This window comes from Halictus rubicundus, chromosome 11 (assembly GCF_050948215.1).
Source record: "Halictus rubicundus isolate RS-2024b chromosome 11, iyHalRubi1_principal, whole genome shotgun sequence".
Classification (NCBI taxonomy): Eukaryota; Metazoa; Arthropoda; class Insecta; order Hymenoptera; family Halictidae; genus Halictus; species Halictus rubicundus.
Genome location: NC_135159.1, coordinates 8,642,388 through 8,656,501, shown reverse-complemented (window position 1 = coordinate 8,656,501; position 14,114 = coordinate 8,642,388). Strand labels below are relative to the sequence as shown.

General features: G+C 36.9%; 2 protein-coding genes across 2 annotated transcripts in view; one reads left to right on the top strand and one right to left on the bottom strand.

Moving 5' to 3' along the window:
* Positions 1-1,426: 1,426 nt before the first annotated feature.
* LOC143358969 (general transcription factor 3C polypeptide 1) lies at positions 1,427-10,899 on the top strand. Its single transcript, XM_076796532.1, has 9 exons — positions 1,427-1,637; positions 2,366-2,559; positions 2,773-3,402; positions 3,480-3,645; positions 3,853-5,337; positions 5,565-9,204; positions 9,325-9,517; positions 9,662-9,749; positions 9,817-10,899. The coding sequence occupies exons 1-9, from the start codon at positions 1,556-1,558 to the stop codon at positions 9,936-9,938; spliced, it is 6,600 nt and encodes a 2,199-aa protein (XP_076652647.1). The 5' UTR covers positions 1,427-1,555; the 3' UTR covers positions 9,939-10,899.
* Fatp1 (Fatty acid transport protein 1) overlaps positions 9,782-14,114 on the bottom strand; it is a 20,428-nt gene continuing 16,095 nt past the window's right edge. The window contains exons 6-13 of the mRNA XM_076796533.1: positions 13,663-13,897; positions 13,124-13,325; positions 12,708-12,900; positions 12,238-12,378; positions 11,924-12,061; positions 11,677-11,834; positions 11,454-11,607; positions 9,782-11,370 (exon numbers count right to left, since the gene is read on the bottom strand). Coding sequence (XP_076652648.1) covers positions 11,216-11,370; positions 11,454-11,607; positions 11,677-11,834; positions 11,924-12,061; positions 12,238-12,378; positions 12,708-12,900; positions 13,124-13,325; positions 13,663-13,897 — 1,376 coding nt within the window. The 3' untranslated portion in view covers positions 9,782-11,215. The remainder of the gene's footprint in view (positions 11,371-11,453; positions 11,608-11,676; positions 11,835-11,923; positions 12,062-12,237; positions 12,379-12,707; positions 12,901-13,123; positions 13,326-13,662; positions 13,898-14,114) is intronic.

Here is a 14,114-nt window from a genome sequence, read left to right as displayed (position 1 = left end):
CTTTGTATTAGGAGAATATGATATCGAAGGAGGTGGCACGAAATTCAGTAGTGTGAGTCAACGTCAAGTCAGACGGTCGAAATTTTCCGAAAATTTTCGAAAATTGAACTTTGTATTAGGAGAATATGATATCGAAGGAGGTGGCACGAAATTCAGTAGTGTGAGTCAACGTCAAGTCAGACGGTCGAAATTTTTTCGAAAATTGAACTTTGCATTAGGAGAATGTGATATCGAAGGAGGTGGCACGAAATTCAGTAGTGTAAGTCAACGCCAAGTCAGACGGTCGAAATTTTACGAAAATTTTCGAAAATTGAACTCTGTATTAGGAGAATATGATATCGAAGGAGGTGGCACGAAATTCAGTAGTGTAAGTCAACGCCAAGTCAGACGGTCGAAATTTTCCGAAAATTATCGAAATTTTTTCAAAAATTAAACTTTTGTATTAGGAGAATATGATGTCGAAGGAGGTGGCACGAGATTCAATAGTGCAAGTCAACGACAAGTCAGACGGTCGAAAAATTTACCTTTCTATTACTAGAATATGATATTAAAAGAGGTACAAAAAGCACGAAAGGTACGAAAATTCGAAAAATTTCGTAATTTAAGGTGGACCAGGGAAGTGTTAAATGACCCTTGGTCCATCTTAAGCTAGCTAAAGGTAAACCAAGGTAAGCCAGTGATGTCCAGTGCAGCTCTGGAGGGTCCCTGGTCAACTCAAAAGCAGGCAAGAGTAGGCCAGGGTAGGCCAGGGCAGAACATCTGGAGAACCTCTGGTCAACTTCCAAGGTCCTTCGCCCTTCCGCTCCCTCCGGAGTGGGCACTGGTGCGCACCTCGACTGTCTGACTGAGCGCGGTCGCCGAGATCAGATGCGCGGTGCGCGGTGCGCAACTCCCCCACCCCAATTAATTTCGGTAAATCTCGATCGCCGTGATAGTAATTATTGATCAATTTGTTATTTCTGGCTGTTTAATGTTTATAACAATTTCTTTTGGTAACGATATTAACAAGTACTCCCTTGACCATCTTGCCATCTAATTTTTTAGTAAAAATAGGTAATAGATCTCGAGGTAATATTAATTATGTTGATATGTTGACATTTCTTAACAATATGTACAAAACTTAATTTTTAAAACTATACTCATGTTCTGTTGATTGCTTAGGTTTAGGTGAACGTACATTGTCAATCAGATGCGTGAATGCATTGAAAAATGTTGTGGATAAGACAGAAAACTAATATACATTTATAAAACACAAATTTACATTATCGACATCTTGATAATACAAAAATCTACGTTACCGGTATCCGCCACAGACACTTATCTACTGTTCACATTTATTTATTAGTTACAACGTTTTTCGATTGCAATGAATGGCGCTATTTTCAAATCTATCTTATTCTTTTTCTATGGTTTAATAGTACTTTCAGTGGCGCACGATTTCAATAACAAAAACACGTTTCGTTATCAGCGCTCCGAAAAATGTAGCTCAAGAAATGTTACAAAGATTTTATAATGCGTACTCTAATGTACAGTGAATTTTAATTTAATTTGCATAATGGCATATCCTACAATTAATTTGGTCGATATAGTTATCGACGAAGTTGCTTTGGAAGGTTTAGATGGAATCACATTGCAAGGTTAGTATAAACATTAAGATATTCATTTCAATATAATCCTAACAAGTCAATAGGGAAAATAGATTTTGATAAGTGAATTCAAAATCAACTGTATTAACACTGTTAATTTTTAGCTAATTAACGATATTTATTATTCAATAAACATTTTCAATAATGACTTATGAGTACTAGCAGTACTTATACTTAACTAATTAGCGTAATAAAAATTCAGTAGCATTAATAACATTATTTTCTACCAAATCAATAGTACTCACTTTTAAATAAAAGTATGTAGCATAAAAATGAACAATATTAATTATTTAACTATGTAACTGCATTTTTAACTAATTAATTCTAACCAAAAATTACAGTATTAACCTCCAACTCAACAACCACGAAGATGGAGTGAAATTAAAGTAATCTATTTAATGAAATAAAAACTGAGAAGTTAAGATGTGTGTTATTAATTGCTAAGTCTGGAATCTTAAAGTCTTCAGAAATAATTCTGTCACCCAAATATGGGTGACATGGCATTCGTTATATTAACAATATTAATTTTTATCAATGGTTTTTTTTTTAAAGAGGATAGCTGAAGTCATAACAGCTGTTCATTCTACTTCTATGTTGCAACTCTAAGTCTAAAGTAATAGGAGTGGGGTATACAACTATTATGACTTCAGCTATTTTCTTTTGTCATACAAATAATAATTAATTGTAATACGATATTAGATATTTATATTTTTTTTTAGCACTATGGTTGCGTTTGGAGCAACGGCTGCACAATCCCTCACCCATTCCAAAGCCGCTGATGGCTCAAGTCTGGTCAATATGCATAGGTGTTACAGAATTTTCATTTTACGAACTTGAGACCGCAAGAGAAGCCCTAGTCATCTTTGATCGTTATGAATATGTAGATCCTGACTTAGGTACCATATTGGAACCTGTAAGTATCACAATCTAAAAGACTTTTCCTCGTTAATCAGAAACTATTTAATTTCTCTATATTGTGGTATTTATTATTGATACATTAATACATTATATTAGAAAAAGTCTAATCCTATCACATTTAAAGCATTAATAGACTTCCAATAATTACAAATATTTTCACAATTATTTCCTTTGGTTATAAATTAATACTTAAAGTAATTGTTGACAGGAGAATGTGCCACCAGACATTTATCCACACTGCCCTATATACAACGCTGCAAAAGGAATCAAAGGATCCTGTTCGTCCTTTTTTACCCGTAAAGATATAACAGATAGCGTTAGATTGCTTACCGTAGATGATGCAACAAAAATGTATGGAAACAAGCTAGTTATTGTTGCATCTCAATCTGCAAGGAATTATGCGTTAATGGGAGATGATGTGACCCCCTTGATCGATTTAAATGTAATACAATACTGTTTCCTTGAGAGAGTAGGCAGGTCAAGGTACCACGGTGAAGTTACACAGGGTAAATTGAGTCTTAGCGCGCTGCGGGAGGATCCTAAGAGTCTGTTTTACCATAGAAAATTATTGTTACGCCATAAATTGATAACAAAACAGATACATCATCAGAAAAGTGGTGGTCATTGCTGTAATGGAAGTCTGTTGCATCTCACGAGGTTTTTCGTTGAGAGAAAACCAAAAGCAATATTTTTGGCAGAAGAAGTTATCAAGATTCTACAGTCGAAACCTAATTGCGTTGCTGAGTACGATGAAATAAAGCGAAAGTTGAGGATTGAGAACGCGATTAAGAAGTTGTTCAAAACTACGTTTTTCCAAAAGATTGTGAAGACTGATATTGTAAGCAAAATTTTAACAGATAATAATAGATTGCAATTGACTGTTACAACTGTACTACTAAAATTATCTCTGAGCAGATAGTACCATATAGAACACTGTATCCGAATGCAGAGCCTACGGAGTGGCAGCAAAAGAATAAATCAGAGAAGGAAAAGAGGATTAAAGTAGTACAATTATTACTCCCCACTATCGATGTTACTGAAGCATGGAAAGACGATGTGCAAGAGGAGGATGAGCTGCATGGTTTGTTCAACAATTACATAATACTATGCATTCGATATTACATTAACTATAAGATTCAAAGAATATATACTCATCTTTTCATTGAAAAATATATGGTAGAAACAATTATTGATATCACTAACAGTTCCAAAGATCCACTTAAATAGATCACTTTGTACAAAAACATTTATATAGAACCTCACCTTTAATATATTTATTATTTTGCAGAAATTGATATCTCAAACCACAAATTCTGTGTACCATACATGAAGCAAGTCAACGATATAGTTGAGTCTACTGGAAGCAACGGTATATGCCAAGGTGTACTAGCCAAAACCATGGGTTTAACCAAATTGCAATCGCGCACAGTGTTGAGAAACATAGTCAAACAAGGCATTGTTGCAACTTACATGAACGACATAGGTAGACAGAGACTCACGAAGTATGTGTCAAAGAAATTCGAAAAAAATAGCATGTTAAGTAAACAGTTTAATACGGAAATGCACAAGATAAAGGAGCTAACAAAGCAGATAATAGCAGAAAACGACGACTCGAGTAAAAAAGCAGCTGTAAATGACAAACCAAATGATACGACTGTCCAAAACATAGAAGCTAGCGAATCTGCTGTAACCAATGAAAATAATAAACCTGATCAAGAGAGGTCGAACGAATCGATAATAGATATGCAAAACTCTTTTCGTGCTGTTAATAAAATATTATACAAATATAACATAACAAAGTTGCCAAACAGATACAAACGTACATCCTTAGGTTTAAAGCATACTGCTCCAGACAGGAAAGCAAGTTTAAATAACACCGTTGCGATTACTGATGTTACTGAAGTAGCGATGAGTGAGAAAGCAGCAGCCACTTATAAAAACATGAAAGTTTCTTTCAATGTTCTAGCCCCTGTTAAGACTCGTAAGTCTTCTACCGAAGTGTTTGGATTCATGGAAAACGTGCAGAATAGTGAAAAGAGGACTTCCAATAATCATATCACGTACAGACTGTTGCGAAGGGCTAACATGATTATAGAGTCTGTTAAAGAGCACCAGGTCATCGATGATGTGACAAAATTGCTGAAGATGATCCACGAAGAGGAAGACAAGGAAGGCTACATTGTGAAGATTGATAAGAAATCTCTGCTGAGATTGTTACAAAAGCTTGCAAAAGACAATTTAGTGAAGAACATAAAAGTAATTCTTAATAGCAGTGGAAAAGAGAAATCTTTGATATTCATATGCGATCCGAGCATCGATGTGGACAATGCTGTCATTCAGTCGGCAGTGGAGCAAGCGAAGCTGAAGTTCTTTTCACTGTTATCCCAGAAACCCAGAGCACCTCCAAAGAGGTATCCAGAGAAGTCAGAGAACAGTAAAAGTGGCAGCATCGGAGGAGATTCGAATAAACCTGAAGACACGTTCTGCTTGAAACCGTTCAAACCTCTGACTGCAAACTCCAAGTGTGGTTCAAGAGGGTCCAAAAAATATGGGTATAGTCCAAAATTCATACGCATGCAAATGTTGCACACTATTCTGTTTTATCTGGTGTATGAGCACCCTGGCGAGACATCTATTTCGAAAAACGAGCAAATACAAACTCTGCGGAACAATGATTTTAATATCACAGATGATCTTATAGAAGAGTTCAGTACAATTTACACTAAGGATGTCAGTTGGAAAATGTTCGTACCACCTCTGCCGAACTACACTGGTGAGTGCCAGGATTTGTTAAAGGTTCAAAGTGGTTCGAACGCCACAATTAGCTGGACAAAATTCATTTTCAAAACAAACAAAAACTAGCTGACTAAAGTGTTCTAACCATTAAAATTCCAAATAACTTCAAAACCGTGAAAAAATAATTTTGTCCAGCTAGCGGTAAGAGTAATGAAACCACTGTGAGCTTGTTCAAAATTAAAATTCACATTTGCTGAATTTTAGGTTGGCCTCGAGGCTGGACGCTAATGTGCGACGTACTCTTGCGTCTTCCATTATCTATATTCCTAAAACTCCATTACATCTCTTACGTTATACCAGAATTGGACGATTACATAAACCATCCCATTCGAAAGCACTATTTAGTTCGAGAGCTGCCACTAGAGATTCGTAACACTCTGCTGTATGAACGCAAGTACATTTTCAACATCCACGAAACTGTGACGAGGCTGTGTTACATCGGGTTGGTACAGTTCGGACCACAGAAGTTGAAGGAGAAAGATCAAGTGTTTCTTTATGTGAATCGTCGAGCGGAGCTGTTGGACACAACTTCTTCTGCCCCTAGCTACCATAAAGTCGAGGATAAATCGTATCCGGTATACAATTATAATTTCGATGAGCTAGCGGTGGTTGAGAAGTACTGGTACGACATGTGGAATACTTGCATCAGAACTCCATTGGGTGGTCGTTTGGTGGTCCAAGGCATGGACATAATATTGGAGGACGTCAACAAGAAAACCGCATTGATGGAGGCAGTGTTGGCTCGCACTCCGGAAGAAGCTGTGCAAAGGGACACGGGATACGTTCCTGGCGATCGGAAGGGAGCTGCGGGGATAGATTCAGCGTGCTTCGCACACTTGAAGAGAAACTGGAGCTGGGCAATCAGCAGCAGTACTCAGCAGCAGACGAAGAAGCAGCAGCCACTGCAGTGCGAGAGGGACACATACCTCTCAACAATAAAAGCGAAGCCTATCAAGTTCACCGAGTTCCCTGGCTTGAAGAAAGTCTCTGGCCCTCCTTCTGTCAACGCGACGGAGCTGAGGAGAAAGGCGCAGTCTAAAGCAGACGGTACGAACCAGCAAAAGAAGTATGAAGCGTTGACATGCTGTCGAAACACTAAAGAGAAGTCTTACGTAAGGAGAGTGCTGCCACGCAAGTGTACGTATAGGAAGAGGATCAAATACGATGAGGTTGACTGTACAGCTTTACAGCGGATGCACAAGTTGAGGGTGGACTGGGACCCGTACGAGGATAAGATTCTGTTGATCTGCAAAGTGGCCATGGTGTATCTGTGTCCGAACCCAAGGAAGCAAGTAATTACATTTTCCATGGTCAGAGATGTTCTGCGAACCTATTCGCTGGTTTCATACAATAAAACGTCGAGAGCTTGTCAGAGAAGGTTGCTGTACATGCTCAGGCGACAACAGTACGTGAACATTGTTGCCTTAGGAGTCGAGGAGATTAAGCAGAATTTTTTCATCGGGAAACGCTTCAATGACGCTATGGAGAAGCTCAAGGAAGACTTCAAGACCTCCTTCGAGTTTGAAACGCAGGTTGCCGAGGTGTTCAAGTCGCTGGTTGCTTACATCATTAAAAAATACTATGACATTTCAGATGTCGAAGTGAAGGAGCTCGTCGTCATGCCTCGCACCTCACAAGAGTTTAACATGCTGTACAAGGTGGTGCACCCCACGAAACCATTTGGCAACCGTGGGTTCACCAAGGATGTTCGAAACGTTAGTGACGTTCACTCTGCAGTCGTCAACTCTGTCATCCACAGCTCCATATGCTGTGGGAAGGACAGGAGGTCGTGGGCGTACCAGTTGTTCAAAGTGTACCAACAGTACCCTGAAATGCTGTTGCGTAACGCAATGGCAAAGATCAGGACTGATCAGCTGGTCACTGTCAAAAAGAGTCAGCTGCCCACGATCAAGAAGTTCGGCCATTACATGCCGATGAGCAGCTCGCAATATCAGCTGAGCAGTAATTATGTATACAAATTTCACACCAAGTGGTCTTACGAACTCTTTAAAGAGTCGTACGACGTTTTCTTTAAGCTTAGCAATTGGTATTACCAGACTCAATCGGCCGATCCGAATGAGACATCGGATGGTTACGCGGGGGTTGAGGTGACGCCGATGACTGGCGGAGTGGTAGCAGCGATGCATGACTACATAACAAAAGGTCAGATGGACTTCGACATCGAGATACCCAACCAGGTGATCATGCTTGACCCAAGGATGCAGGAGAAAGACGAGACTTACTTTAGGATCGCCAAGAGATACCAGGACATGTTAGTGAGTCTGGATAATTTGAACAAAAGTACAATTGTCGACCTTCAGCAGAACAACGCCAGCGATACTAATCAAGATGGCCTTCTGGATCTGGATACAGAGAAGAATTTATTGTCAAATGAATTCGACATTGAGGAAAGAAATTTTGAGGATGCGAAGAGCCTCGCCGACTATGATGAGAACTTTAATAGCGACGACGAAATTGCTCATACTGTTGCCGACGACAATACAATCAAGTTTCAAGATGGAACTAAGATTGTGCTGAACAAGGACGATGTTGCGCGTGCAATTGCACTGTACGATGAGGACTCGGCGATGGAGATAGAGAATGATAACAGTCGCGGACCGAAAAATAGAGAAGACAGCACTGTTGTCACAATAGATACGCAAGAAGAGTTAACGACTGGTAATAAAAGGGTTCGGAGTGAAAGCAGAGATGAGTCTGACGTAGATGAACCGAGCAAGAAGAAGTCCAAGTCTGATACCGAAACAATCAGCACAGAGGACTCGAATACATCACCGACTGTGAATAAAAGCACTGCACAGGAGGTTGATAATGCTAACAATGAAAAGCAAAGTGTTTCAAACAAAAAGAGTGAGGCTGTTACACCATCATGGAACGCGAATGGGCAGACCTCCACTCGAGTCAGTGACATACTGAAGAACATTCCTTCGGAACAATGTTATCTGCACCAGTATTGCAAGATTGATGACTCGGGCGACATGCGGAAGAGATACACTCGGTTAGCCTTGCTGAGGATGAGAGAAGAGTTGAGTGACTTAACATCGGCTGACAGTCACCATGCTCACGAGTACTTCGTGGTGAACGTGTTCAAAGTCTTCTACTCGTTGACTCCGCCAAATTCGCATGGTTCAAGCGAAGGCATAGCTTTTAGGGATCTTGTGATACCTCCAGAGCTGCTGCCTTTAAGATTGGAGGCTGTAAATGATTTAGTTAACGAGTTGAATAAATTCGCTGTTTTTCCTAGCGACGGGATCTCGTTTTCGGATTTTAAGGAAACGATAGATTCGGAATCCTATTTGAGAGACGCAGATACGGTTTACAAATTTGTTCGCGAGAAAAAGGAATTGGGGGCTAGTATTTTAGAACTGTCAGACCAGTTTCTGGGTAGTCTAGGGGAAAATTTGTTGCACAACATTGTTTCGTTGCTTACTAAACACCGTCTGCTTCTAAGGACTGGAGTGACAGTCGTTCGATACGTTCACCATCATTACGCTGACTCCTGGCTGATACATTCGTATAAGATTTGTCGTCTTGAGAGAGACTCGCTAGTCCCAGTGCCTAAAAATACAGTATACATTACGGAGCCTGAAGTGATAATACATGAAGGCGACAATCCAAACGTACCATCAGAAAACAAAACAGCTAATCTTGCCGAGATCTTGAAAGAAATTGAACCTGAGACAAAGAATCAGGAAAATGGAAGTTCTGATAAGGAATTATCTGAGAATGAAGAGAATATACAGGCGAAGAGGAGAGTGCAGAGGAAGAGGACAGGACTGATGCCACAAAAAGATATGTCCAGGGCTGCGAAGCAATTGGACCTTGCGTAATTAACTTTCAATATTCGAAATTGTGCTGTACACCTTGTATAGTGAGGTGTTGGTTCAATTTTGCTCCTTGCTGTAATTAATAAATAGAATAAATTATTCTTTAACTTATATTGTAGGGCAAAGGAAGAAATTAAGGTCGTCATAAAACCATGGATAAGAATAGACGGTGTTTTGAACAGAAGAGTGCTGGATCGCATGCTGGGCGCAGTATTATTATATTGTTTAACGCATCCGGGTGTAGCGCTGACGAAAATTCAAAATCGGTTTCTTCCTGTGTTGCAGCCTTGCCATACGCGCGAATTAGTTGAGGTAATTTTTTAACTCTGGAACTCCAGACAAAAATAAATTATGTATAATGTATAATATTAACTTAAGCATGTCAATTTATATTAGATTTTGCATTAAATTTTACTGTTATCTTTTTTGTTGAGAGAGTTATTAATTTTGTTGTAGATATTGGTGAAATTAGAATGCTTGAATAGGATAATTTTCGAAAAACCGCGGGTAACCTTGTTTTCAAAGCCATCGCGACTCGAGACAAGTAAGTGAGAGGCTTTCAAATCAAATAAAATGTTAATGGTCAACTAATTCTTCATTTTGTGTTTTAGAAATTATAAACAATGACTGGAACGTCGAGGAAGATATTTTCCTTGAGCCTACAACGGGAGCCATGCTGAAATTCTCAATCTTTTTGAGCACTAAAATGTACAACTCGGATTACATTAAATAATCACTGTGAATAGACACGCTGTCAAATATTACAGAATTTGAATTTACACGCTACTGCATCAACTGATAGCAGTTTGAACAATTTTTTATATTACACTAAGGCGACACAATTTATGCATGGATATATTACAAAAAAACTTTTTAATTATTTAATATGTAACATATTTATTTTCAAGACACTTTATAGAATTGTTATGTTGTTATCGAAAAGAATTTGATTTTTAGATGAAATGCCACAGTGTTTTTATTTTCAATCCTTTTTGCTTCTTTATATTCTTTTAAATATGCAAATATCTTCGTTACTTTGAACAGTTAATTTTTTAACAATTATTGCGTTTATTATTCATATAAAAAGTTAACAATAAGACGGCAATACATGACAATTAAATTAACAGAATCACTAAATATATTCATAATTATGCTTCAATAAATATTTTTTACATTTCTATTTTCTAATGTATCCTCTACTATCGTAAAAATTAACCGAGAATGATAAAGCTATAATCACGACGATAAAAACGGAAAATCTATAGTGATGCATCAGAACAGAATATTCCACGAAAATTAAATTAATAATGGAACGTTTCGTTATGCAGTAAATACATATTTCGAGCCACTTTTCGTTACGAAATTTATTATGGATAAAATTGTTCAATATATCGTACGACAACACTGTTAACAACAACATGTTCGTTTAAAATATAGGAATAACAGTATAACATCTTTAACATCGCCTAGATTCGAAACCAAAAATTCTATCGAATTTATAAAATACGTATTTATTCACCCTTTGTGCTATGGAACATTCACGAGCTATCATTTCGTACGAATAAATTTTTTCCTACAGAATGCTTTCACGTAGACTCCTCTAAGTATAAAAACAGCTTTCTTTAAATACCATTTATATTATAAAATGTGATGTATTTGAAGAATGGGAGATTTCTAGCTTCAAAATAAAATAATTCTTTCGACGAGCATTAAAAACACGCGACATGTTATAGTAACAATAATTTTGAAAATATAGCGCTCATTTATTTTTGAACCAGAAATCCCTCATTCCCGCTTAGATGCAATATACTACTTCGTATACCGTCTTGTTATCGAATTTCATGCGATATAAGCTCATACAAAATTATATTATAAAATAATGGACAATGAGAATAATTTAATTGCTATAAGAAAATACTTTCGCAAAAAGTAAATCCTTTAAATCAAGGACAAAAATCCTTTCTTTGTGATGCATAGAAAAAGTTGAAAATTGTTCCCGTGATCATTGACTTAAAAGCGAATTTTCCTTTCTAGAATTTGTTCGTAGACTTCTGTAGTTAACAATTGGTATCCGGACTTTTCGCTCAAATAGTATAGTTTGTCCTTTGTCCTGCTAGGGTTGTAACCGTCAACCACAAGGTCTTTCTTTTTTAGTTTAAACGTACCTGAAAAAAACCATTTTCTAGTAGCCCAGTTTACTTAAAGGTAATACTTCGAGGTAAATAATGTAAAAAAATATTTTGCACACCTGTTAGGTCAATTTTCGTTAAGATCCTAATGAATCTGGGAATCGCATAAAACGCTAAGTGTTCTTTGAAATCAATCGATAATTTGTTCATGTCTAACGTGTTATTCTCATCGTATATTGCCGCCATTCCAGCTTTTCCCTCAAGCCCTGGAATCTGACAAAAATATATAAGCGGTTTAAAAATTATCCAGGTATGTTTATAAATTGTCCGGAATTTATTTACCTCGACTCCGTACACAATACAGTCTTTATATTGAATAACATTGCTAATAATAGCTTCGACTTCGGACGTGGACACGTTTTCTCCTTTCCATCTGAAAGTATCACCGGTTCTATCCTTAAAATATAAATAGCCCAACTCGTCTGCTATTAAAATGTCACCTGTGCAAGAGAAATATGCCTATTATAATATTCTCTATTTATACATATTAGATATTAAGTTTTATAATCTCATTAGGGTGAAGTGCTACCAGATATAAATGCCGAGTCTCCTTTTTTGAACACATCACGAACTACTTTCTTTTCCGATGCTTTTTGATCTACGTATCCTAAAAATGCTCTAGATGGGTTGTTCGGAATGATTTTGCCAACGAATACACCTGGTTCATCTAAAATAAATAATAGAATGTTATGACTTATATAAAAATGTCTTGGGAATCTTGAAAATCTCGCTTACTACACCGTTTAAAACATATTTGAGATACAACACGTCTAGAAACATTTTTCTATTATTAATAATAAGCGAGACATTCATATTAATTATTGTCATCATTTTAACACATACTAGGGTCACACGTTTGACATAAACCTTTCGCATTTCTTATGGGCTCTCCATCGGAATTCGCTTTTAAAATAGAAATAGGGTAAAACGATGGGATAATGCGAGATACAAAACCAATGGCTCCAACTGTATTGTCAGTATTTACTGAAAATAAGGAAAATATCGATAACATTAACTCTAAAATGTTAGAAAGAGATTAGAAAATTTTTAATATTATTTAACACTTTGTAAACCGGAAGCCTATAAAGAAGGCTTTCCAATAATTGTGCTGTACTCAAAAAAGGTTTAAAAATCTTCTTTTACATAATAATCCCAAACGAAATAATTAGATTACGTTACGTTACTACTTTTCACGATTGAAATTACTATTATTGTTAAATTGTAGATATATTAACAAATCCTTAGTTATGATCTGTAGACTTTCAAAAATTGCAAAATAATCGCCGGTAGATGTTAAAAAATCATAGTTTTACCAATATTAGCGTTTCCTTCGGTTGCTCCATAAAATTCGGCAACTTTCCTAATGTTAAAGCGTTCGACGAACTCGGGCCATATTTGTGGCCTCAAGCCATTACCAAACATCAGTCTAATGTTATGTTTTTTGTCCTCAGGTCTTGGAGGCACTGCCAAAATATACCTGCACATTTCTCCAATGTATTGGCCGACCTAAAAATAAAAATGATTAGATGAAACACAACCACCAATCTACAACATTTAAAATTAAATTGCTATTTCAAATGACTATATTTCAATTTCTATTTCGATTTCAGAAAAAATATTCTCGTGACAAATTAAACCCTGTAGATTAAATTGAGGAAAGGATCAAATCGATTGGAAAAATAGTTTTTTGAGATGAAAATTCAGTAGAACTTCTAAGAGTAAGACTCACTGTACAATTATATTTAATGCAATCAGGAAAGTAGGCGCTCGCCGAGAACTTTTTCCTGATGACCACCGTTGCACCGTGTAAAATAGCTGCCCCAACTGTCATCGCACCAGCTGCAGTGTGATAGAGAGGCATGGGCGTGTAAAATCTGTCCGAACTTTTGAACTCTGCCATCATAAAAATCCCAGTGGCGATAAACATATACCTAGAGCAAAGATAACATTTTTTAAAAGTTTACCCATGCTTTAATCTTTAAATTTTCTTTAGGAAAAATTGATAGATACAAGCTGTTCACTCTATTACTAGCCACCGTTTTTCTTGAAAATGTTAAATATTAAAAAAAAATAAAAGAGGAAAAAAGTAATACCGTTTAATTTTTTAAATAGAATGCTATATATCTTTTTAAATCATACGAAAACGTCTGTCAAGACAAATTCATTCGTATACGACACAATATGGCGTTCAAGGTTATACAAAGTCAAAAATGGAAGAAACATTTTGAAAATTAAATAATTTTTTCATACAACAGAAAGTGCATCTACCTATTATTCGTGATGACTGCAGCTTTGGGAAGTCCAGTGGTGCCACTGGTAAAAATGTACAATAGTTTATCATTATGAGATGGTTTTTCTTGTAGCACCGGTGGAGCTGAAGAAACATCAACGGTTAGGGCAGTCAAGTCTTTGTCATTAAGCTTTGTTGTTTTGTTGTTTGGTATATCACCAAGCCTGTACAGTGCGAACTTGGGGTCTAAGGAGTCCACAACCTCGGACACAACTGGAAGAAATAATTAAATGATATTAGAAACAACATTAAAAATTGAACATCTTTTGTTATTAATGATTGAAAATGCAATAATGTAGTTTGAAGTGGACGTGTGAATGCAGCGGACTCTGACGTTATGCAATCGTTTATAAAATGGCCCTCGCGATGAATCGACGGCGACACGCAACCGAACACCCAATTTTCTTTCATTCCAAAGTAGTTAGTTCTA